General features: G+C 37.9%; 1 protein-coding gene, 3 long non-coding RNA genes and 2 other non-coding genes across 9 annotated transcripts in view; 2 read left to right on the forward strand and 4 right to left on the reverse strand.

Moving 5' to 3' along the window:
• LOC145442952 (uncharacterized) overlaps window positions 1-21,455 on the forward strand; it is a 418,025-nt gene extending 396,570 nt beyond the window's left edge. The window contains exon 6 of the long non-coding RNA XR_013916201.1: window positions 21,128-21,455. This is a non-coding gene — a long non-coding RNA (uncharacterized LOC145442952). The remainder of the gene's footprint in view (window positions 1-21,127) is intronic.
• The window catches only part of LOC145442845 (uncharacterized), a 60,521-nt gene that overhangs the window by 21,545 nt on the left and 11,570 nt on the right, over window positions 1-27,406 (reverse strand). For all 3 annotated transcript variants that reach the window (XR_013916165.1, XM_080320869.1, XM_080320871.1), the window contains exons 8-10: window positions 1,053-1,164; window positions 835-993; window positions 640-770 (exon numbers count right to left, since the gene is read on the reverse strand). Coding sequence is in view for 2 of the 3 variants with exons in the window: in XM_080320869.1 (XP_080176995.1) it covers window positions 640-770; window positions 835-993; window positions 1,053-1,164 (402 nt within the window). In the remaining variant the exon portion in view is untranslated. The remainder of the gene's footprint in view (window positions 1-639; window positions 771-834; window positions 994-1,052; window positions 1,165-27,406) is intronic.
• Window positions 7,602-12,427, reverse strand: LOC145443016 (uncharacterized). 2 transcript variants are annotated; one of them, XR_013916270.1, is made up of 2 exons: window positions 11,420-12,427; window positions 7,602-8,429 (listed from the first exon to the last, which is right to left on the reverse strand). It is a non-coding gene; the product is annotated as an uncharacterized LOC145443016 (long non-coding RNA). The 2 variants fall into 2 exon arrangements; XR_013916269.1 differs by lacking the exon at window positions 11,420-12,427 and adding an exon at window positions 10,206-11,318.
• Trnal-uaa (transfer RNA leucine (anticodon UAA)) lies at window positions 9,878-9,960 on the forward strand. The gene has a single exon. It is a non-coding gene; the product is annotated as a tRNA-Leu (tRNA).
• Window positions 18,341-21,304, reverse strand: LOC145443017 (uncharacterized). The gene is made up of 2 exons (XR_013916271.1): window positions 21,197-21,304; window positions 18,341-20,810 (listed from the first exon to the last, which is right to left on the reverse strand). It is a non-coding gene; the product is annotated as an uncharacterized LOC145443017 (long non-coding RNA).
• Window positions 19,097-19,179, reverse strand: Trnal-uaa (transfer RNA leucine (anticodon UAA)). The gene has a single exon. It is a non-coding gene; the product is annotated as a tRNA-Leu (tRNA).

Raw genomic sequence — 27,406 nt, forward strand, 5'->3', positions numbered from 1 at the left:
TTCGCTGTCAGCTCCTGCAGCGTTTTCGAGCAGAAATAAGCCAAATAGCAGAGCGATAGTCCATGAAACATATAAAATACCATGCTCCAAAACCCTAGATCAGCAGACTTGGCCCTAGGCATTGCAGCAAAACTCACTGTTGGTGACAAAATCAATAGCCCGAAAAGATGACACAGTGAAAATGTACTTCTCGGCTGTCTCACCTGGCCGTCCGTGAAATGGGATAGGACCTCAAATTTATACGACAGTGAGTCAAACAAGCGATCTATTTGAATATAGTTCAGGTACTGTCGTGCTTGGCTGGGGTTGTTGAACTTCCGGCTGCCAAGCCATTGACTCATACATAACATTGAGATGCAGCGAATCCATCACAAAGCTCTTTGTTAGGCAAATCAAGCAGAGAACAATACTAGAAATAGTTAAATATCTAGTTTTTTTTTTAAATTACTCCTTTACAATTTGCACAATTCTTGATACTAATTGCACTAACACGTCGTATGAAAAAATAGAAGAAGTTGCAGAACCATCTAAGATTGATTAAGTGGATACAACAAACTCAGCTAGTGCAGTAAGTTTCCAAGCAATTCTGCGGTCTAACTTTCAGCAAAAGTGGCATATTGTTCGTTATGATATTCTTACTTAGATAACAGCATATATCCCATCAATATTGAACGAGGACGACCTGTAGCTTGTACTGAATGGTCGTAATTGTCAGTAGTTGAAGACCATGACGATCGAACAAACGAAGTCGGCGGCACGGAATTCCAGGCCTGAAACATTATTCAATGCAGGAACGAAAATGTCTCTCCATAGGTCCTACTCGTAGCCACATACCACGGTATTTGATATATAGTAAAATACACCATTGATAGAAGGATCACTCGCGCTATAAATGCAGTGAGATTGATATTGTAACCGATAATTTCCGAAGTTCACGGATCCACTCCGTGTCCGATCACTACCGCTGCCATCAGCACCAGCATTTCCTTTTACCTGTAGGACACTGTAGGTGTTACACGAATTGATTGACTAGTTAGCAATGAATATATCACCCGTAAAGTAAATGTCGATGCTGTCCGATGCTTGTTTTCGACCCACATCATTGCATTGAAAGGATGGGAGGTTGCAGCCAGAAGACTAATCGGAAACAAAGTGCCGGAATTCCTGTACACATAAGGATTGTCCACATGATAAAAATGAAATACAAAAAACTTGTTTTAAACACGCCCCTTTTTGATACATGTTTTTATTAATTGATGTTTAGGTTTTTTTTTAATATAGGCTACTTTCACAGCGGCTACAAATAAATTGTGGTGTTTCAAACACGGATGACATTACGATATGAAATAAAAGGCAAAAAAACGAGAGATACCGATGTGGAAAGAGCGCGCCGTTCAAGTTGTACGAAATATTACGATAAGCGAAGACCATGAACATTACTGAAGAGTTACTGTCGTGGCGTAGGCTACGTGATAGGCGAAAAGCACCACTGTTGTAGGTGTGAGTGTGTGATTAAAACAATATGAAACTTCATTATTGGGGAGTGCACGTCCGCCTTCCAGTCTGCCTTACCACTTCGTTGGATTCTCCCCATGTTTTGCCGATGCATAGACAGATAAATAGAACGTTTTCGCGATTCTTCGCCAATTGTCGGATATTTTCATTACACTGTTAGTTTTGAAGTGTTGCTCAACCCGGAAAATTGAACACGAAACGTGATCCAAAAATTGAACGCCTAGAAGTGTTGCGAAGTGTTCAAATTAAAAGTGTTTACCTAAAAAGTGTTCAGTCTCAAAGTGGCTGGTTGACTAGTCACCGGAACGCAGGGCTCAAAATAAAATCAGATTTTATTGATTCATGAATAAATGACGCTTTTAATACCCAACCTGGGTGATTAAATACATGCAAACATTGAAATTTCCAATAGCTGCTGTGACAGGGTTTCATAAATTCAGATCAGCAGTTGAAACCGTTCCCGGAAGAGTCCATGAAATCACGAACATCACAAATGATTAAGAGCAAACTCACTACAAATATCATGCAACTCGCTCAATCATGAAAATGAATGCATAGGGAATTAGAGATAGTGATAACAAAATATCATTTAGTATCCTAAACTTTCGTGACAGGGGCATGGAATCAAATTCATTGGTTACGTCTTTACAACTTATTTAAAACTGATCAAATTACGGCTTGTAAATTTCTAATTTTATTGTAAACAAACAAACAAACAAACAATGAATTTATCAGTATCACTACCACTACCACGATAAACAACCATAAGTATTTTTTACTCTTAATGAAATTGGCCCTGCTAAAAATATCCTTGGGCTTGCATTAGAAGTATTTATATCAGCCTAATGCCAATCTCTTTTGTTTAAATAACAAAGAAATCGTTTCTTTGAGTCCATACAAATTTTGCAGATTTACAGAAAAGATTTTGCTGTTATTTACCAGTCTGCTGCAAAATATGTAATCTGGAAGTCATTAGGGCAGTGGTTCTTAAACATTTTTGGACCCGCTCCTATATGATAGCAAAAAATTTCACAGACTCCTTATTGTCGTATCATAAAGTAAAAAAAGCAACCAGAGCGCTAGAAATCCCAACGGATAGTTGGATGGCAGTGACGGTAATGGTTGTTGATGAGAGAATATTCAAATATTAAATTCTGACCATACACAGAGAAATAAGTAGAAGCTGCCCTGTGCGAAAAAGATTTTAGTTGACAGCGGCTTCACGCCGCTTCAAATGCTTTCTCCGTTTGAGAACCACTCTTTTAGGGTATGACAACCCAAAGCATAGCAGCTCAAAACGTCAACAATGTTTCTGAATACTCCATTTTCACTGAAGCAGTTTTATATTCTTGCCATCAGCTGCAATCCAGGCTCGGTCAATCTCGGATTCGTGGCGTGTCATGGTGTTTGTTTCTTTTCTACTGGTCGACTCCAAGTTGCGCTCCTTGAAAATGTGATTAAATTCCAAAGTTTTGAATATGTCAATGAAAATTCTAAATTTTATGCAGAAATAAATATAAATATTTCACACATGCAGGTTACACAAGCGCAGTAAAGGCACTCGGATACATGTAAAATCCTACCACTGAGAAGGACTAAAATTAGCATGACGACTAATAAAAATATCTTGAATCAGGTCTGCGTTTTTTTCAATTCGGCCATTTTGACATTTACATTGACATTCAGACGCACAGGCAACAGTGAGACTGCAGAACTGTAACTCAGAATGACAGTTATAGCAGAACGTCGCAGGTCTATGTAAATTTGTATGGTCCACAAAAAAGAAAGATTACGGTACCAGTTTCAATAAGACATGCGCTTGGGTCTTGGATTATATTCGTTTGTCTCTCAATTTGGATTTCAGAAGAAGACAGTTGAACTCATCAACCTCGTTTTGCTGAAAATGTAATTGATTGCAAACAAGATCCGACAATAAATATAGTAGAATTGTTATCCCTACGGGTTCGGATTTCCATTATAATAATTGACATACGGTAGGCTTTACATATAACTTTGATTCCAAGATTTTATAGCTGCTTTGAATTGAGACGAGAAAATATACCAGACAAAGGACACATTGATTGTCTTTAGTACAAAAACTTTGTGACATCTTATCGAAGGTGTTGAATACTTTTCCTTCATTGCAGTAATTGTAACTGTTCTCAATCTTTCAAAATCCTTGATTAAATTCCTGATTAAATTTAACTAACGAAATTAATTGCAATTAGCACGACATGGGAAATGATCTCCATTTGACGTTCCAAGTATAATTCAGTAAGCAGTAGTTTAAATACAAGTTACACCAGCTCTTTACATTCAACAACACCTCTGTTCAATGTACACAGATCAAGCCTCTCTTCAGCTCATATAGCATATATAGATGGTTTTTGAGAAAATTGGGACTGCAAAAACCAGCACATTACATAATCAATGGTGATATATGAAATGAATAAATAGACTTACATAATCATATGTTTCCATGGGTTCTTGAGACAGAAGTTTGTATCGCAAAAGATGACTGCACCGGTACAAAATCCGTTCAGATGACTGCTCACGTCACTATCAACATTGTCTGTGAGCACAGGCACGGTAGAACCAGGGGGTCTTTTCGAAGAGTCGACATCAGTCGGATGAATTTGAGGATCAATCTAAGACTGTTGAAAATAAAATACTTGTTTTAAAAATTTGCAATACATGGTAACTATTCAATATTCGAACAGCTTCTTTGAGGTACAAAACTTCAATATGAAATTGAATAGTATATGGATGCATATTGAAATGAGCCCGAATATTTTCGGATGAGACTCGTCAGGGGTAATCGTCAGCAACTAGTGGAGAACTCGAAAGAACGTTGTACATCAACAATCGTATCACAAAATATGACGTCACCAGCATTCAGTATTTGCACAGATATCAGACTGGATGTATTGTATGTGACAAAAGGGTGTCTTTCATAGAACAATTAATTATTGTAATGGAAAGTTGCATGTGACCTTATCACCAATTTTACTCCAGTCAGAGTACCATATTTCCTGGATTGTTAATCATTTTAGTGAAATTTTACCAGCAAACATTCATAAAAATAACCGAATGTAGCAGAATCAAATTCATTATTTAAGGATATACCAGTTTACTTACGAAACATGGCGATGCTTACCAGTATTTTAAAAAACAAATGCATTTCAAAAAGGTGCCAATTGCAATACATACTACCTGCACATTAGGGCATTTTTCATATTCTCTCCATCAGCCGCAACCCAGGCTTGATGAGTCCCTGATTCGTGGCGTGCCATGGCGGCTCTTGTTTTTTACTGGTCAAATCCAAATGCTGCTCCTAGAAAATACAATAAATACCAAAGGAAAATTGTAAATTTTATGCAGAAGTAAATATAAATATTTCACACAGGTAGGTTACAGAAGCGCAGGAGAGGTGCTCAGCCCCCCAGGTTGAGAACCCCTGACCTAGTCCATTATAGTTCAGTAGGCAATAGTTAAAGTACAAGTTACACGAGCTCATTACGTTTAACTACATCTTTGTTCGGTGTTCAGTGTATACAGTTCAGTGTACACTGTACAGTGTACACAGATGAAGCCTTTTTCAGCTCATATCGAATAGTCCGTAAGTTACTCTGAGAGATAGTTCGTGAGAAAAGTAGGACTGCAAAAACCAGCAAATTACATAATCAATGGTGATATATAAAATGAATAAATAGGCTTACATAATCACATGTATCCATGGGTTCTTGAGACAAAGGTCTGTATCGCATAAGATGACTGTGCTGGCACAAAACCCGTTACGAACGACTCCCCACGTCACTGTCAACATTGTCCGATAGCGCAGGCACGGTAGACCCAGGGGGCTCTTTTTAAAGAGTCGACATCAGTTGGACGAATTTGAGGATCAATCCAAGACTATTCGCAAAAGAAAATTCGCAATACAAATGAGCTGCTCAGTAATCACGCAGATATCATACTGGATACAGTTGTTATTTTCTGCAATAAGTTGTGCATGACAGAAGGGTGTCTTTCATAGAATAATTAAGTAATGGAACGGAAAGTTGCACATGACGTTACCACCAATTTTACTCTGGCACAGGTAGTATACTTCCTGGATTGTTAACAATTTTAGTGAAATTTTATCAGCAGACACTCATAAAAATCTTTATCACGAAGATAACCGAATGCAACAGAATCAAATTCATTCCCAACGGATATACCAGTTCACTTACAAATCACCGTGATGCTTACCAGGATTCCATACAGCAAATGCATTTCAAAAAGGTGCCAATTTCAATACATACTACCTGCGACATAGAGTTTAGTTCTGTTACCGTATCATAATATAAACTCAGAAAAGTCAAATTTGGGGATTGGGCGAAACAAATACTACCCCTTGTGATCCATGGTTTGTTGAAAAGATTGTTTGTTTTGCTGTGCAATTATTAGGACGATTTTTTGGACCTAAAAAGGGAAATTTGACTAAAAAATCCAAATTCACACATATTTTGATGATTAAAAACTTAATTCTGACCCCATGTACTTAAATTAGGTGTTTCTCACATAATGTTAGAATTGTATTACCGGTACTTATCTTTATTTCTGGATGGAGCTGTCTGTTCTTCCGAAGTAGTTTGACCTGAAAAAATCTTTTAGCATGAAAACTGACAAATTTGTACATGAAAAAACCTTATTTTATCGAAATCTGGACCCGTGGAGAATTCTAGTTTTAGTTACATCTCCTATTTTGGTAGAAATATTTAAAACTTTGTTGTAGTACAACGAAAGATACTTTCCTACATTTTCGGGTAGAAAGTGTCTGTCCTAACTAAGTAGCTTGGCAAGAATGAAGAAAGAACGTTCACCAGCGGCAGTTGTTGGCCGGCTACACTGAAGTTGTGAGTACACTGCCCTCTCTCTCATTATGACAAAGTTGTCTACATCGCAATTTTTCATCATACGGTTTCTAATAGAAGAACCAATGCCCACGCAGTGTTACTTCAGTTACGATAGTGCAGTAGGCTACGTTGAGCATTTGTTTCATTTGACAGTCTATGATTCACAATGAGCAGACGATGGTCCGTCTACAACGGTAGGACTATAAAGTAGGCTACAAGATGTAAATTGTAAAATGATAAGTTCACCGACAGTGCAATCATCTATGATACAAACGAAATGCAAGTTTGCCAAAAACATTTTGATTTTGTAAACAATTTTGGCAATTTTTAACCTGACGGTACAATTTTGACAAAATTTTGACCTATTTTGACATGTCAAAAAAATCGCTTTAGTAAGCAGTACAGTGTAAAATGGGTTGCAGTTGAAAAACAATCAAAACCGTTGCATGACTGTCATACCGGCATTCAATTGCTGACATTGCAGTACTTGTCCACAATGGACCACAATATCGCCTACATAGGGTTATTTCAGTGTGGATGGAGAGAACATCCCTTTATCTATATATCAAAAAAGTTAGTTCGAAAGCAGCTTCCCATCAGTACCTTGTACCTGGTCGCAGCCTGGTATATTATCAGATTCGAAGCTCGATCCTCCAGCAATAAGATCAGACGAATCATATACTACAAAACATCTAAAGAACATTCATATGAATAAGGGATATCAGTAGCCTACTATAACATCTAAAAAAACAAACGACCTTACTGCAATGTCAAAACGAACTCATTTTATTTCTATTCTCACATTACATATATTCAATAACATTTACCGCATTTCCATACCTTACAGTACATGGACGTTAGTAGTAAGGGTTGAATCGTTTGTTGCAGGCCAATCAGAGAGCGCCACGTCATCCTAATTGCCACGCCCATTTTCATACCCTAAGGGTACATTCATCTGCTACGTCATCTGTGCCACATCATCAAGCGCCACGCCTATAGTGCCACATCATCCATTGCTATATCATCGCTGCATTGATTGCCGCATCTTGATACTTTTCTCAGATATTGTATTATGTGTATTTAGGACTAATATCATCCATACATATTTTTTAAACTTGATTTTATGTGTACAAGTTACGGCTTCTGCAGTTTCCACATTTCACGACTTATGATTGCCGCGTCAAAACTTACATTGGCACTTTACTCAGTCTCCTTGAAATAGCATTGTTTAGTGTACGAGTTCATTTTATTTCGAAAAAAGAGCATATCAATGATATCGTTGATCGTTATTGCGTCGATTCACTAGCTGAAATCCTCCAGATCGGTTGATGTTTCGAGGTACACCGCTTTGCTGCCGTTCGACACTGCGATCCGAGTTCTTGCGTTCGATCTGACCGTTTTGTTTGATGTAGCGATCACTGGCTTGTAGTATATACGATACGAGCGGAAGGTCGGGATTATGAACAACTACGCTAGGCGAATAGATGACGAATTCATCAGCTCGCAGTATAACCGCTACCTGTATAATGTTTGCATGTCGAGTATAAGGGTATTTAACTCGCCACTAAAATGCCAACGGAATAGCCGCAGGGAGCCGGTTCTCGTTGCTATAATTAAACGAACACCTTTGCCGCAGGTACGCGATCACCGACGTTATAATGATAGGGACAAATTAGTCGCATGAAAGCGAGTCTAATGAATATAACGACAGACAACAAGTTAGTTGAAAAGTAAAACTAATCGTGACCGATGCAAGACGGCGTGAAACAGCGCTTTCGCTCGATTCTTGTTGATGTAGCGATCACTGGCTTGTAGTATATACGATACGAGCGGAAGGTCGGGATTAGGAACAACAACGCACAGGCAGTCTCACACACTTTGCTGCATCTGAGCTTCGTACTAATACATGCATAATTTTTGCATGACGAGAATACGGGTAATACGGTCAATAAACGCCGGAGGCGAGTCATTTAAACCTTGTTGCTAGATAATACCACTTTCGGCTACAACAAAGTTGCCCTGCAACAAAAAATAGAAGCCCTAATGATCATGCAGAGTAAAGTTCAATTATACATCGAATTATTCGAATAGACTTGTGTAGGTATGAAGTGAAATAGAACGGAGTTTACGCAAAAGTTGCTATTGATCATAGACCAAGCTTGCTTTCAGAGCTGGAAACTAAATGCATATGAAAATTTAGCTAGGTTTTCTCCACACGCATCAAATGTAGGCCTACTCAAGTGTTTATGAGGCGGCGAATAGTTCGAAGGTTGTTAGCATGTAAGGACGTCACATAGAATTGTGGAGTTTTCTGTAAACTATAATCCGGTGATCTATTTTCAATCACTATATTTTTCATTAATCTAAACTTCGCAGTTACGCTTTCTACAGTTTACACATTTTACGACTTATTTTCTTTAGACCCATACAAGTGATCCCCAATGTCGGGGCTATGGAAACAAATCAAGCATGCGTACGTAAATCTTGAGCTTAGATCACCGAGACTCTTGTATGCAACTAACATTACAGACAACCATTCGACAATATTCAACTAGCATTAATGCTTTCGATATAGTGCATCATGTACAGCGACACGCTGATCAATTCAAATTCAACAATGGGATCCCCCGCACAATCATGAAGCCCGATTTGCGTTGAATATTAACGATACCACCAAATCGGAAGATCTCTTTTCCCTCTACATCTATGATAGAGGTACCATTCCATTGACTACGAATAACTTGAGATTCTGTGGGATTGAAATCGCAATCAAATAATATGAGAGTATCTTTTCCAGCTTTCAGAACTTGGACAATCGTATCAGGACTATATCGCAACACCGCAGTATGTGTGCGTGCAAAACGATACACAGTTATTTTTAGTGCCATCCGTACGACTTATGTTCAACTTGCAGTGCAACTGATGATTTATTTGCGACCTATGCATTAATGACTTTAATACTATGTACTTTAAATTATCCACACCTATGAGTCGAAATGTTGTTAAGTAACTCATGTTTTCAGCATAACCTAAAAGCAAAGTGGACGAATTTCCATGCGACCGATGCATTAATGACTTTAATACTATGTACTTTAAATTATCCACACCTATGAGTCGAAATGTTGTTAAGTAACTCATGTTTTCAGCATAACCTAAAAGCAAAGTGGACGAATTTCCATGTTGATCAAATACCCCAAACACTGCTTGCTTTCATAGTTAGTAATTAAGCGCATCACAGAATTTACCCAAAAAAGTCGGTACTCCGAAAATTTTGTAAAGTAGAGCTTTTGGCGTTGGACTTAAGTTCAAATGAACAAGTGTTCACGTAGGTTCGAGGTCTGAATGAGTCTTTTAAAGCATATAGAAACGAAAAAACTAATCTAAAAAATGTACGAAGTTTGGATGCGGCATATTTGGGTTTTTTAAAAATTATTTATACCCACGATTCGAGATATCGTTACAATGGAACTGGGTTGGCCGAGTGGTTAAGGCGTTGAACTTAAGCTTCAATGAACAGGTGTTCACGTGGGTTCGAACCCCACACTCAGTACGTCTTATGGGGATTAGGATTTTTTGGATTCAAATTTTTCGCTATTTTTTCATGGCCATAAGTCATTCTGGACCGCGAAATTGTGTAGCATATACTAATTTACGATAGCGCATTTGTAATTCGTGCAAATACAGTAATATCATAGTTCTTGTAACAAATTTGTATGCGCACAATATACGTTTATCATAAGTCCCACACATTCATGATTTCGTCCTAGTTTGAGTTTTAGAAAATATTATACCCACATCGCGACATCTTTCAAAAACAAAACGATGGCCAATGCTTGAGAGAGCAAATTTGCTATTTTTCATTGCCAAATATTGTGCTTTCAATTCACACATGGATTATTGGCAATATAATTTTACTTAACATATTTCTTTCAATTCCAGGCCTATTCAGTCCAATTAACGGCCACAAAGCTGAGTCCTCGACATCTCATACTAGCGCACCATGAAAATGGCGACCTGCAGTCATGGATCGTGGCGAATGGCTTCCGCATAAAGGGATCGTCTCACAATGAAGCGACACCATTTGAGATGGTGCTGGATCTTCTCTATTATGTTTGTGACCTCACATATCCAAAAGTTTTCCAGATACTCTCAATTTTGGATGAAATATTCGAGCGACATCGAACTGTCCTAAACGCAGTCTCCAAACGTCTCCGCTATTTGCACTTTTTCACATTTTATAACACCTTAAGTAGTACTTAACAGTTTTAGTTTTAAATAAAATACGGAATATAAACTAATCGAAAAATTCGGTTTTTGCGTGCATCTGTTTTTGCGGGAGCGTATAGCACGTACCTATACATAGTCAACTTTAATAACTGAATTACCATGCTTAACATTGAATCCCAACTCTAAACTTGATACGTAGATGTAGGACATTATGGCAATGCACCATGCTAAATTTCATCACACATCTAATGATGGAACACCTTTAAAACTAACGCAGTCGAATACCGACTTTTACGCGTATCTGTTTGCGTGAACTTAGCATATACCTATACATAGTCAATTTTAATAGCAGAATTACCGTGTTAAACATTGAATTCCCATCTTGAAAGTTGGTACGCGGTTATAGGACATTATAAAAATGCACCATACCAAATCCCATCAGACATTTCATGATGGAACAACTTTAAAACTAACGCGACTCTACATCAACTTTTTGCGTACATCTGTTTTGCGGGAGCGTATAGCACGTACCCATACATAGCCAACTTTAATAACGGAATTACCATGCATTGAATCCCAACTCTAAACTTGATACGTAGTTGTAGGGCATTATGGCTATGCACCATGCTAAATTTCATCACACATCTAATGATGGAACACCTTTGAAACTATCGCAGTCGAATACCGACTTTTACGCATATCTGTTTTTCGTGAACATAGCATATACCCATACATAGTCAATTTTAATAACAGAATTAGCATGCTAAACATTAAATTCTCACCTTGAACGTTGGTACGCAGTTGTAGGACATAATAACAATGCACCATACCAAATTTCGTCAGACATTTCATGATGTAACACCTTCAAAACCAACGCAGTTCTATACAGACTTTTGGCTAAATCTGTTTTTCCGTAGCGTAGCACGTACCTAAACATAGTCAATTTTATTAACGGAATTACCATGTTAATATTCGACTCCCTACCTTGAAACTCGGTACGCAGTTGTAAGACATTATGACAATGCACCATGTCAAATTTTGCAAGTACTTTATCTTTACACGACGTTTTTTGTAAAATGAATACTAATTTTATTGAAAAAAATAAAAAATAAAAAAGAGCGAAAAATTACATTATATCCCGGAACGCAACAAGAGAAATCGTATGAATTTGTAAACTACTTGTTCATGACATAATAATAATAATTCTACTTGTACACTTTTTCACATTTTATAACACTTTAAGTAATACTTAACAGTTTCAGTTTTAAATAAAAGACGGAATATAAACTAATCGAAAAATTCGGTAACCAATTTCGCGTAGGCTATGCATGCATACAAATGAGGAAAGTTACATCAACGCGTGTTAAAGTAGCTGTATCGAGTTATCGAATGATTTTCTCCTTACATCAAAACAACTAGAATGTATAACTAAATTAAAAAAACGTATCTAAATGAGCTCCAGGGCATTGTGATTATGCTGCATACCAAATTTCATCACACATTTCATGATGGAACAACTTTAAAACTAACGCAGTTCTATAGCAACTTTTGCCTGAATCTGTTTTCGGCAGCGTGTACATATACATAGTCAGATTTAATAACAGAATTATCATGCTAATATGTGACTCCTCACCTTGAAACTTGGTACGTAGTTGTAGGACATTGTGATTATGCAGCATACCAAATTTCCTCACGCATTTCATAATGGAACAACTTTAAAACTAACGCGGTTCTACATCGACTTTTTGCGTACATATGTTTTGCGTGGGGCCGTATAGCACGTACCTATACATAGTTAACTTTAACAACGGAATTACCATGCTTAACATTGAATCCCAACTCGAAACTTGATACGTAGTTGTAGAACATTATGGCAATGCACCATGCTAAATTTCATCACACATCTAATGATGGAACACCTTTAAAACTAACGCAGTCGAATACCGACTTTTACGCATATCTGTTTTGCGTGAACATAGCATATACCTATACATAGTCAATTTTAATAGCAGAATTACCGTGTTAAACATTGAATTCCCACCTTGAAAGTTGGTACGCGGTTATAGGAGATTATAACAATGCACCATACCAAATCCCATCACACATTTCATGATGGAAAAACTTTAAAACTAACGCGGCTCTACATCGACTTTTTGCGTACATATGTTTTGTGGGAGCGTATAGCACGTAGCCTACCCATACATAGCCAACTTTAATAACGGAATTACCATGCTTAACATTGAATCCCAACTCGAAACTTGATACGTAGTTATAGGACATTATGGCAATTCACCATGCTAAATTTCATCACACATCTAATGATGGAACACCTTTGAAACTATCGCAGTCGAATACCAACTTTTACGCATATCTGTTTTTCGTGAACATAGCATATACCCATACATAGTCAATTTTAATAACAGAATTAGCACGCTAAACATTAAATTCTCACCTTGAACGTTGATACGCGGTTGTAGGACATAATAACAATGCACCATACCAAATTTCGTCAGACATTTCATGATGTAACACCTTTAAAACTAGCGCAGTTCTATACCAACTTCGCGTGAATCTGTTCGCGGGAGCGTAGCACGTACCTATGCGTGATCAACTTTAGTGATGGAATTACATATGTAATGAAGTTTCAACACTTTTACAATGATTCGTCTTGCTTCCTATAACATCCCACTCGAGAAAATGCGTCGTAGGATATAGATGAAACTAGCACAACTCATCAATACCGCTGAAAACAGTACCTTTCAACATTTAGTAGCAGTAAATTTCTAGTAAAGTACAAGACGTGATGATTTCCGAGTGAGTTAAAAAGTAAGTATTGCAGGTATAGTTTACCTGAAAACTGAATACTCTGAAATAGAAGTAGATGCAGTGTAAATAGTTAATCACTTGATTAAGTTTAGTGCAAGCAGCTAAACCTATACTTGAGTAGTACAAAATGCACGAGTACTTCGCTATCGCCTCCCTCCACGTAATAAGTGTCTACGGTTTAAGACTGCTTTTACCGATACTCGTCGGTTTCAGTTTTAGATAGAATTCGGAAACCAAATAATTTCATAAACATAAGCTAATTTAATGAATTTACTCGAATGTACTATGCCGCGCTGATAAGATTAATTATAATATACTTATCATGTTACAGCGATTTTTCTAGCGTTGAAAATCTTTAAAATGTAGTAAGCAGGCCAAATGAAGATATTCGTTGAGCTGAATAAACATAAAAATACTCTAGACTACTTTATCGGTACTTTACAGTTACAGTTTTAGATAAAATTTGTCCCTTTCACCTATAATTACAACTCCTCGCTATCTAAACATGTTTAGAATATATTATTTGCGATGATACGAACCCGTGAAGTACTCAAGTTGCTTTTCGTAGGATATAGATGAAACTGACAACACTCACCAAGACCAGTGATCTACTGAAAAAAGTAAATTGTAGCAGTAAAGTCCCACTAAAGTACAAGAAGTAATGATTTCCTAGTTAGTTAAAAAGTAAGTATTGAGGTATAGTTTGGTCGAAAAAGCGAAAAACTCTGAAATAGAAGTAGATGCAGTGTAAATAGGTAATCACTTCATTAAGTATAGCGCAAGCAGGCCAAACCTATACTTAAGTACTGCAAATGTACAAGTACTTCGCTATGTTCTCCTTCCACGTAAAAAGTGACTAGGTTTTAGAGTACTTTATCGGTACTCGACAGTTTCAGTGCTAGATAAAATTTGGTAAGACTATAAATTTTAAAGTAGTTTGAGCTTACGTTTGTATCACCTTGACAAGTAACATTATCAGACATGAAAATGATACTATCACCGAATATAGAAGTTAACACGCGTCAATGTGTTTCGGAATTCACGAGAAATTGCTTACTAAGAGAAGTATATTGTTGTATACACAATAGTGGAGAGAATATTTAAAATGTAGTAAGCAGGCCGATGGGTATTCGTTTAGTTGTATAGGCATAAAAAACATTCCCGCGCGCTCTTAAACAAAACACTTCCTAACCCTACCACCTAATACTAAGACGCGCGCGGGAATGTTTTTTATGCCTATACAACTAAACGAGTAAAAGTACTCTAAAACCTAGTCACTTTTTACGTGGAAGGAGAACATAGCGAAGTACTTGTACATTTGCAGTACTTAAGTATAGGTTTGGCCTGCTTGCGCTATACTTAATGAAGTGATTACCTATTTACACTGCATCTACTTCTATTTCAGAGTTTTTCGCTTTTTCGACCAAACTATACCTCAATACTTACTTTTTAACAAACTAGGAAATCATTACTTCTTGTACTTTAGTGGGACTTTACTGCTACAATTTACTTTTTTCAGTAGATCACTGGTCTTGGTGAGTGTTGTCAGTTTCATCTATATCCTACGAAAAGCAACTTGAGTACTTCACGGGTTCGTATCATCGCAAATAATATATTCTAAACATGTTTAGATAGCGAGGAGTTGTAATTATAGGTGAAAGGGACAAATTTTATCTAAAACTGTAACTGTAAAGTACCGATAAAGTAGTCTAGAGTATTTTTATGTTTATTCAGCTCAACGAATATCTTCATTTGGCCTGCTTACTACATTTTAAAGATTTTCAACGCTAGAAAAATCGCTGTAACATGATAAGTATATTATAATTAATCTTATCAGCGCGGCATAGTACATTCGAGTAAATTCATTAAATTAGCTTATGTTTATGAAATTATTTGGTTTCCGAATTCTATCTAAAACTGAAACCGACGAGTATCGGTAAAAGCAGTCTTAAACCGTAGACACTTATTACGTGGAGGGAGGCGATAGCGAAGTACTCGTGCATTTTGTACTACTCAAGTATAGGTTTAGCTGCTTGCACTAAACTTAATCAAGTGATTAACTATTTACACTGCATCTACTTCTATTTCAGAGTATTCAGTTTTCAGGTAAACTATACCTGCAATACTTACTTTTTAACTCACTCGGAAATCATCACGTCTTGTACTGTACTAGAAATTTACTGCTACTAAATGTTGAAATGTACTGTTTTCAGCGGTCTTGATGAGTTGTGCTAGTTTCATCTATATCCTACGACGCATTTTCTCGAGTGGGATGTTATAGGAAGCAAGACGAATCATTGTAAAAGTGTTGAAACTTCATTACATATGTAATTCCATCACTAAAGTTGATCACGCATAGGTACGTGCTACGCTCCCGCAAACAGATTCACGCGAAGTTGGTATAGAACTGCGCTAGTTTTAAAGGTGTTACATCATGAAATGTATGACGAAATTTGGTATGGTGCATTGTTATTATGTCCTACAACCGCGTATCAACGTTCAAGGTGAGAATTTAATGTTTAGCGTGCTAATTCTGTTATTAAAATTGACTATGTATGGGTATATGCGATGTTCACGAAAAACAGATATGCGTAAAAGTTGGTATTCGACTGCGATAGTTTCAAAGGTGTTCCATCATTAGATGTGTGATGAAATTTAGCATGGTGAATTGCCATAATGTCCTATAACTACGTATCAAGTTTCGAGTTTGGATTCAATGTTAAGCATGGTAATTCCGTTATTAAAGTTGGCTATGTATGGGTAGGCTACGTGCTATACGCTCCCACAAAACATATGTACGCAAAAAGTCGATGTAGAGCCGCGTTAGTTTTAAAGTTGTTCCATCATGAAATGTGTGATGAGATTTGGTATGGTGCATTGTTATAATCTCCTATAACCGCGTACCAACTTTCAAGGTGGGAATTCAATGTTTAACACGGTAATTCTGCTATTAAAATTGACTATGTATAGGTATATGCTATGTTCACGCAAAACAGATATGCGTAAAAGTCGGTATTCGACTGCGTTAGTTTTAAAGGTGTTCCATCATTAGATGTGTGATGAAATTTAGCATGGTGCATTGCCATAATGTTCTACAACTACGTATCAAGTTTCGAGTTGGGATTCAATGTTAAGCATGGTAATTCCGTTGTTAAAGTTAACTATGTATAGGTACGTGCTATACGGTCCCACGCAAAACAGATGTACGCAAAAAGTCGATGTAGAACCGCGTTAGTTTTAAAGTTGTTCCATTATGAAATGCGTGAGGAAATTTGGTATGCTGCATAATCACAATGTCCTACAACTACGTACCAAGTTTCAAGGTGAGGAGTCACATATTAGCATGATAATTCTGTTATTAAATCTGACTATGTATATGTACACGCTGCCGAAAACAGATTCAGGCAAAAGTTGCTATAGAACTGCGTTAGTTTTAAAGTTGTTCCATCATGAAATGTGTGATGAAATTTGGTATGCAGCATAATCACGATGCTCTGGAGCTCATTTAGATACGTTTTTTTAATTTAGTTATACATTCTAGTTGTTTTGATGTAAGGAGAAAATCATTCGATAACTCGATACAGCTACTTTAACACGCGTTGATGTAACTTTCCTCATTTGTATGCATGCATAGCCTACGCGAAATTGGTTACCGAATTTTTCGATTAGTTTATATTCCGTCTTTTATTTAAAACTGAAACTGTTAAGTATTACTTAAAGTGTTATAAAATGTGAAAAAGTGTACAAGTAGAATTATTATTATTATGTCATGAACAAGTAGTTTACAAATTCATACGATTTCTCTTGTTGCGTTCCGGGATATAATGTAATTTTTCGCTCTTTTTTATTTTTTATTTTTTTCAATAAAATTAGTATTCATTTTACAAAAAACGTCGTGTAAAGATAAAGTACTTGCAAAATTTGACATGGTGCATTGTTATAATGTCTTACAACTGCGTACCGAGTTTCAAGGTAGGGAGTCGAATATTAACATGGTAATTCCGTTAATAAAATTGACTATGTTTAGGTACGTGCTACGCTACGGAAAAACAGATTTAGCCAAAAGTCTGTATAGAACTGCGTTGGTTTTGAAGGTGTTACATCATGAAATGTCTGACGAAATTTGGTATGGTGCATTGTTATTATGTCCTACAACTGCGTACCAACGTTCAAGGTGAGAATTTAATGTTTAGCATGCTAATTCTGTTATTAAAATTGACTATGTATGGGTATATGCTATGTTCACGAAAAACAGATATGCGTAAAAGTCGGTATTCGACTGCGATAGTTTCAAAGGTGTTCCATCATTAGATGTGTGATGAAATTTAGCATGGTGCATAGCCATAATGCCCTACAACTACGTATCAAGTTTAGAGTTGGGATTCAATGCATGGTAACTCCGTTATTAAAGTTGGCTATGTATGGGTACGTGCTATACGCTCCCGCAAAACAGATGTACGCAAAAAGTTGATGTAGAGTCGCGTTAGTTTTAAAGTTGTTCCATCATGAAATGTCTGATGGGATTTGGTATGGTGCATTTTTATAATGTCCTATAACCGCGTACCAACTTTCAAGATGGGAATTCAATGTTTAACACGGTAATTCTGCTATTAAAATTGACTATGTATAGGTATATGCTAAGTTCACGCAAACAGATACGCGTAAAAGTCGGTATTCGACTGCGTTAGTTTTAAAGGTGTTCCATCATTAGATGTGTGATGAAATTTAGCATGGTGCATTGCCATAATGTCCTACATCTACGTATCAAGTTTAGAGTTGGGATTCAATGTTAAGCATGGTAATTCAGTTATTAAAGTTGACTATGTATAGGTACGTGCTATACGCTCCCGCAAAAACAGATGCACGCAAAAACCGAATTTTTCGATTAGTTTATATTCCGTATTTTATTTAAAACTAAAACTGTTAAGTACTACTTAAGGTGTTATAAAATGTGAAAAAGTGCAAATAGCGGAGACGTTTGGAGACTGCGTTTAGGACAGTTCGATGTCGCTCGAATATTTCATCCAAAATTGAGAGTATCTGGAAAACTTTTGGATATGTGAGGTCACAAACATAATAGAGAAGATCCAGCACCATCTCAAATGGTGTCGCTTCATTGTGAGACAATCCCTTTATGCGGAAGCCATTCGCCACGATCCATGACTGCAGGTCGCCATTTTCATGGTGCGCTAGTATGAGATGTCGAGGACTCAGCTTTGTGGCCGTTAATTGGACTGAATAGGCCTGGAATTGAAAGAAATATGTTAAGTAAAATTATATTGCCAATAATCCATGTGTGAATTGAAAGCACAATATTTGGCAATGAAAAATAGCAAATTTGCTCTCTCAAGCATTGGCCATCGTTTTGTTTTTGAAAGATGTCGCGATGTGGGTATAATATTTTCTAAAACTCAAACTAGGACGAAATCATGAATGTGTGGGACTTATGATAAACATATATTGTGCGCATACAAATTTGTTACAAGAACTATGATATTACTGTATTTGCACGAATTACAAATGCGCTATCGTAAATTAGTATATGCTACACAATTTCGCGGTCCAGAATGACTTATGGCCATGAAAAAATAGCGAAAAATTTGAATCCAAAAAATCCTAATCCCCATAAGACGTACTGAGTGTGGGGTTCGAACCCACGTGAACACCTGTTCATTGAAGCTTAAGTTCAACGCCTTAACCACTCGGCCAACCCAGTTCCACTGTAACGATATCTCGAATCGTGGGTATAAATAATTTTTAAAAAACCCAAATATGCCGCATCCAAACTTCGTACATTTTTTAGATTAGTTTTTTCGTTTCTATATGCTTTAAAAGACTCATTCAGACCTCGAACCTACGTGAACACTTGTTCATTTGAACTTAAGTCCAACGCCAAAAGCTCTACTTTACAAAATTTTCGGAGTACCGACTTTTTTGGGTAAATTCTGTGATGCGCTTAATTACTAACTATGAAAGCAAGCAGTGTTTGGGGTATTTGATCAACATGGAAATTCGTCCACTTTGCTTTTAGGTTATGCTGAAAACATGAGTTACTTAACAATATTTCGACTCATAGGTGTGGATAATTTAAAGTACATAGTATTAAAGTCATTAATGCATCGGTCGCATGGAAATTCGTCCACTTTGCTTTTAGGTTATGCTGAAAACATGAGTTACTTAACAACATTTCGACTCATAGGTGTGGATAATTTAAAGTACATAGTATTAAAGTCATTAATGCATCGGTCGCAAATAAATCATCAGTTGCACTGCAAGTTGAACATAAGTCGTACGGATGGCACTAAAAATAACTGTGTATCGTTTTGCACGCACACATACTGCGGTGTTGCGATATAGTCCTGATACGATTGTCCAAGTTCTGAAAGCTGGAAAAGATACTCTCATATTATTTGATTGCGATTTCAATCCCACAGAATCTCAAGTTATTCGTAGTCAATGGAATGGTACCTCTATCATAGATGTAGAGGGAAAAGAGATCTTCCGATTTGTTGGTATCGTTAATATTCAACGCAAATCGGGCTTCATGATTGTGCGGGGGATCCCATTGTTGAATTTGAATTGATCAGCGTGTCGCTGTACATGATGCACTATATCGAAAGCATTAATGCTAGTTGAATATTGTCGAATGGTTGTCTGTAATGTTAGTTGCATACAAGAGTCTCGGTGATCTAAGCTCAAGATTTACGTACGCATGCTTGATTTGTTTCCATAGCCCCGACATTGGGGATCACTTGTATGGGTCTAAAGAAAATAAGTCGTAAAATGTGTAAACTGTAGAAAGCGTAACTGCGAAGTTTAGATTAATGAAAAATATAGTGATTGAAAATAGATCACCGGATTATAGTTTACAGAAAACTCCACAATTCTATGTGACGTCCTTACATGCTAACAACCTTCGAACTATTCGCCGCCTCATAAACACTTGAGTAGGCCTACATTTGATGCGTGTGGAGAAAACCTAGCTAAATTTTCATATGCATTTAGTTTCCAGCTCTGAAAGCAAGCTTGGTCTATGATCAATAGCAACTTTTGCGTAAACTCCGTTCTATTTCACTTCATACCTACACAAGTCTATTCGAATAATTCGATGTATAATTGAACTTTACTCTGCATGATCATTAGGGCTTCTATTTTTTGTTGCAGGGCAACTTTGTTGTAGCCGAAAGTGGTATTATCTAGCAACAAGGTTTAAATGACTCGCCTCCGGCGTTTATTGACCGTATTACCCGTATTCTCGTCATGCAAAAATTATGCATGTATTAGTACGAAGCTCAGATGCAGCAAAGTGTGTGAGACTGCCTGTGCGTTGTTGTTCCTAATCCCGACCTTCCGCTCGTATCGTATATACTACAAGCCAGTGATCGCTACATCAACAAGAATCGAGCGAAAGCGCTGTTTCACGCCGTCTTGCATCGGTCACGATTAGTTTTACTTTTCAACTAACTTGTTGTCTGTCGTTATATTCATTAGACTCGCTTTCATGCGACTAATTTGTCCCTATCATTATAACGTCGGTGATCGCGTACCTGCGGCAAAGGTGTTCGTTTAATTATAGCAACGAGAACCGGCTCCCTGCGGCTATTCCGTTGGCATTTTAGTGGCGAGTTAAATACCCTTATACTCGACATGCAAACATTATACAGGTAGCGGTTATACTGCGAGCTGATGAATTCGTCATCTATTCGCCTAGCGTAGTTGTTCATAATCCCGACCTTCCGCTCGTATCGTATATACTACAAGCCAGTGATCGCTACATCAAACAAAACGGTCAGATCGAACGCAAGAACTCGGATCGCAGTGTCGAACGGCAGCAAAGCGGTGTACCTCGAAACATCAACCGATCTGGAGGATTTCAGCTAGTGAATCGACGCAATAACGATCAACGATATCATTGATATGCTCTTTTTTCGAAATAAAATGAACTCGTACACTAAACAATGCTATTTCAAGGAGACTGAGTAAAGTGCCAATGTAAGTTTTGACGCGGCAATCATAAGTCGTGAAATGTGGAAACTGCAGAAGCCGTAACTTGTACACATAAAATCAAGTTTAAAAAATATGTATGGATGATATTAGTCCTAAATACACATAATACAATATCTGAGAAAAGTATCAAGATGCGGCAATCAATGCAGCGATGATATAGCAATGGATATGATGTGGCACTATAGGCGTGGCGCTTGATGATGTGGCACAGATGACGTAGCAGATGAATGTACCCTTAGGGTATGAAAATGGGCGTGGCAATTAGGATGACGTGGCGCTCTCTGATTGGCCTGCAACAAACGATTCAACCCTTACTACTGACGTTATGATCCTTTACGCCAGGGGTTCTCAACTTCCCTTGTATAACGGGCCGCATTTTAACAGCAAAAGACGCTGCGGGCCGCAGAACAATATTACCATGTATTTGTGGGCAAATATTAAATTTAGGCTACTGTAGCCTTTACCAGCCGTATACGGTTATTTAGTACATTTTTATGCATTATAAAGTAATAATGGACAGCGTTCGTATGTTTGCAGTTGCTGCTTGTTGTGAGAATAAATAGTGCAGGCCTATCTTCTAGCGGCGCAAGTAAATCTTTTCATGGAGGGTGCATTGCATTCGTTGCCAAGTCGGTATATGCAACTTCAAACCCTACCACCAGAGAACCGAACTCTCTGTTTCAATGCGTGAGCGAGCAGGTATATATTACGGTAACTTTTGCGTTACAGAGGCCATTATCACATTGAGCTCTGAGTAATATGAGAAGAAGTGGCATTCCGGGCCATTTCTGAGCAAACCAATCACCCCTTAGCATTTCCTTCCATGCCTGGAGCAGAAGCCAGCTTTGCCAAGTTGATATTTTTCGCTGGTCCCTTCCCCACATTTGCCTAGCCAGCATTTCCTCTGCATATATTATGCCAAGTCGGTGGATTCGTCCGAGGCTGGGTTAAAGTAGTATACGCAGCAACATGTTTCAGAACATGCGATAAAAGATCGACTGGCATTAATGTTACTCGTCTGGTCACGATTGAATCGGACGACTGTATCTTAGAAATTTTACAGGTGATGTTGCCCTTGCCACTAAGTTCCGGAAACAGTAAATATTCGCACATAATGTTAAGGTTTTATTGAAATCACACCTTCTATAGCATATTTCTTAGGTTAAGCCATATTCTAAGCAATTTTGAACGATGCGTCTGTAACGTAGTCGGCAATCTCAACAACCGTTCGCATTGCGTCAAACACTCTTTAAAAGTGTAGGCCTACTACATAGCGGGATTCTCTTGAATCCGATTCCAGCCTAATACCGATTCAAAACAATAACAATCTGAAGTCGAGCATATATCAAGAAACGCCCCATTAAAGCAGTGGTTCTCAATCTCTTTTGAACACGCCCACCTTTTTGATAGGGAAAAATTTCGAACCCCCTAACGTCATATAACAAAATGCAACCAGAATGCTAGGAATACAAACGCCTAGTTTGATGGCATGGAAGGTTATGGCTGCTGATGGGAGAATTCTCAAACATGAAACCAGACTATACACAGTGAAATAACTATGAATTGGAGATAAGTTGAGCGCAGCGCGAACATTTTTTTCAGTCGACCTCATTTTCGCGCCCCCTTCAGATGCTTTCACGCCCCAAGGGGGCGCGCCCCCCAGTTTAAGAACCACTGCATTCAAGAATGAGTAATCAAAAGAAACAGAGATGGTACGATAAAAGTGCTAAGAACCTAAAGTAATTTGTAACAATACTGTGTCAGTAGTACATGCGTTATAATGAAAGATGTCGCGGGCCGCAAAATAATCGTCTGTGGGCCGCATGCGGCCCGCGGGCCGCGGGTTGAGAACCCCTGCTTTACGCCATCAGGTAGCAGACTCTGCTTCAATATATCCATTCTGCGAAGTCTTTTAGTGTACGCTACTCTCTGCTTGAAGCCTGACGAACCACCAATTCAAATTCGAAACTGAAATCGAGCGCGCTCTACCGTAACGAAGGTGGTGACCCCTCTGCGTCACAGGGAAATATGTATATTTTATTGTAATATTACCCTTAAACTTAGTGGTTCGGTCAGTTGAATAACATCATTTTACATATACCATGATTTTATGTGATCTCCAAACCTACCGATAGTTTATGAATGCAAAATTGATGATAAATTACTAAGTATAAATGTTCTTGAAAATAAGCCGCAGTGGCGAAGTGTTACATATAAACGGAGAAATACGCAGAAGCGTTGCGTTGTGTTATGAAGTGTTCAATACGACCTTGCGGATTTACAGTGTACAATTCGATATTAAAAGCAAGTGATTTGTGGTACAGAACTTCAGAATAACGCGAAACAATAACTTCATATTGTTAATTTATTCGCTAAAAGCTTTTCGACTAACTCTCATCAGTAGCGAACGTTAGTGATGGGGTGAATCAAATTCGAAATGTAAGAACTATTTTGTCTGTATGACGTAATAATAACAAAAACAAACAACTAGTAGACGGGCTAGATACGGTAGTAACGGTACAAAACAAACGTTAACGAGTACATATTCGGTTATAAATAACCGAAAACACAACACATAACATTAATGAAATATTCCAAGAGTGTAGAGGCGTTCCTTCTGGCGACAGAGAATCGGCTTTCGTAGCTTTATGATCGTAGATTCCAGGACCTTTAAATGAAACAGAGAACGGCCACGAGCAAGTATAGAAAATTGACTGTCATTGTAATGATCAGCACATTCTGGATGGGATAAGAGATGCTGTCCAATAGCCGAATTACAAGCAGTAACTTGATCATAATCACGCAGTGTGTCAACAGACTGCGATGAAGGAGTTGGAGAAACATTATTTATTCTAATTTGCCGTGGGACATGCTGGCGAATTCTTTGCTGCAAGCGCTGAGACGTGCGACCTACATACCGACTGTCACATCGGCACGTGTATTCATATATTATGTTGCTTTGATTTGTCGCAGGTAGCACATCCTTTTGCGTTGCAGGCATCAGAGATTTCGTCATGAAGATTATCTGAGGTTCTACTTGTGAAAAACAATGGCTCACTGACGATTTAATTTGTTTTTCAAACCTGTTGGACACTTTCCCAATCCAAGGAAGATGCAAATAAACAGGACATTTTCTAGGTCCAAACGGTTTAACTTTTCTGAAATCTTTGAGTTTACGATCTATGGTCATTTTAATGATATGATCAGGATAACCATTTGACTGAAAGATTGACCGAATGTTCTCCAATTCAGAATCAAGTTTGACTTTACTACAAATCATCAGAGCCCTGTGTACCAGAGTTCTTATCAAATTTACTTTACGTTTTACTGGACAGAAAGAATCCCACGAAATGTATTGCCCACTGAATGTAGGCTTACGGTAAACTGATGTAACAAAATTAGCACCCGTCTTTTCCACTACAACATCAAGGAATGCTAATGAATTATTGACCTCTTTTTCCATTGTGAATTTCAGTGATGGGTGAAGACCATTCAATTTGCTCAGAAACAAATCACACTGGGATTCATTTTCAAATATGGCGAAGGTGTCATCAACATATCTTTGATACATTAATGGTCGATCAATATCTTCGAATAACCGTTTTTCGTAATACCCCACAAAAATGTTAGCCAGAATGGGACCAAGCGGCGATCCCATTGCAACACCATCGATCTGTGTATATATGGTGTTATTGAAACTAAATTCGACATCACAAGTGATCAATCGCATTAATTTAACAAAAGAAGACCTTGAGAATGGAGGAGATGGAAGGACACCACCATAGAGTTCATTGGCACAAATCTCTATAGTCTCTTGAACTGGCACGTTCGTGAATAAACTAGATATATCAAACGAACACATAGAGATTTCGGACTCATCGAGATCAACATTACGAATGGTATCAGCAAATGTGAACGAGTCACGAATGCAGTTACCACCATAGAACAAACTCACCGGCTCAAGATATCTCGCAATCCACTTCGCGACTTTGTGATACGCTGATCCAACCATCGATAGTATCGGACGTAAGGGTACATTCGATTTATGGGTCTTCGGAAGACCATACATACGTGGTCGAATGGAGCCAGTGGGTCTGATGTCGTCGTATTCAGCAGAAGAGATTTTTCCCGCCTTCTTGAGGGTCAATAGTAGACGCTGAATACGAGCTTCTATCTTGGAGGTGTTGTCATTGTCGCACGCAGGGCCAAGGATTTCGAATTTAGACTTGTCGCCGAGAATTAAATCCATTTTAGAAATGTAGTCACACTTATTCAAAATGACTACACCAGATCCTTTATCAGGTTTGGTTATGTGAATTGACTTATTGGATTTCAGGGATCTGATGCTCCTGTAGCAATCGGAAGTCATCGTGAAATCACTTCTGTCGATTGGAGTTCCACAAAAACCATGCGCTAAGCTACTTAGTTTGGCTTTAAGGGCCACAATTTTCTCACTGTGTTCCTTTGCTCTGCTTTCATCATCAAATTTCTGGTGATGATGTGACAATTGTCCAAGTAATACCTCAAATTCAGCAAACACTTCCTCACGCAGAAGAGTTGGTACAATGAACTCTATGGTGGTGTCCTTCCATCTCCTCCATTCTCAAGGTCTTCTTTTGTTAAATTAATGCGATTGATCACTTGTGATGTCGAATTTAGTTTCAATAACACCATATATACACAGATCGATGGTGTTGCAATGGGATCGCCGCTTGGTCCCATTCTGGCTAACATTTTTGTGGGGTATTACGAAAAACGGTTATTCGAAGATATTGATCGACCATTAATGTATCAAAGATATGTTGATGACACCTTCGCCATATTTGAAAATGAATCCCAGTGTGATTTGTTTCTGAGCAAATTGAATGGTCTTCACCCATCACTGAAATTCACAATGGAAAAAGAGGTCAATAATTCATTAGCATTCCTTGATGTTGTAGTGGAAAAGACGGGTGCTAATTTTGTTACATCAGTTTACCGTAAGCCTACATACAGTGGGCAATACATTTCGTGGGATTCTTTCTGTCCAGTAAAACGTAAAGTAAATTTGATAAGAACTCTGGTACACAGGGCTCTGATGATTTGTAGTAAAGTCAAACTTGATTCTGAATTGGAGAACATTCGGTCAATCTTTCAGTCAAATGGTTATCCTGATCATATCATTAAAATGACCATAGATCGTAAACTCAAAGATTTCAGAAAAGTTAAACCGTTTGGACCTAGAAAATGTCCTGTTTATTTGCATCTTCCTTGGATTGGGAAAGTGTCCAACAGGTTTGAAAAACAAATTAAATCGTCAGTGAGCCATTGTTTTTCACAAGTAGAACCTCAGATAATCTTCATGACGAAATCTCTGATGCCTGCAACGCAAAAGGATGTGCTACCTGCGACAAATCAAAGCAACATAATATATGAATACACGTGCCGATGTGACAGTCGGTATGTAGGTCGCACGTCTCAGCGCTTGCAGCAAAGAATTCGCCAGCATGTCCCACGGCAAATTAGAATAAATAATGTTTCTCCAACTCCTTCATCGCAGTCTGTTGACACACTGCGTGATTATGATCAAGTTACTGCTTGTAATTCGGCTATTGGACAGCATCTCTTATCCCATCCAGAATGTGCTGATCATTACAATGACAGTCAATTTTCTATACTTGCTCGTGGCCGTTCTCTGTTTCATTTAAAGGTCCTGGAATCTACGATCATAAAGCTACGAAAGCCGATTCTCTGTCGCCAGAAGGAACGCCTCTACACTCTTGGAATATTTCATTAATGTTATGTGTTGTGTTTACGGTTATTTATAACCGAATATGTACTCGTTAACGTTTGTTTTGTACCGTTACTACCGTATCTAGCCCGTCTACTAGTTGTTTGTTTTTGTTATTATTACGTCATACAGACAAAATAGTTCTTACATTTCGAATTTGATTCAC

This window comes from Botryllus schlosseri, chromosome 7 (genome assembly GCF_051294905.1).
Source record: "Botryllus schlosseri isolate E-star chromosome 7, Bs_hap1, whole genome shotgun sequence".
In the NCBI taxonomy this organism is placed as follows: Eukaryota; Metazoa; Chordata; class Ascidiacea; order Stolidobranchia; family Styelidae; genus Botryllus; species Botryllus schlosseri.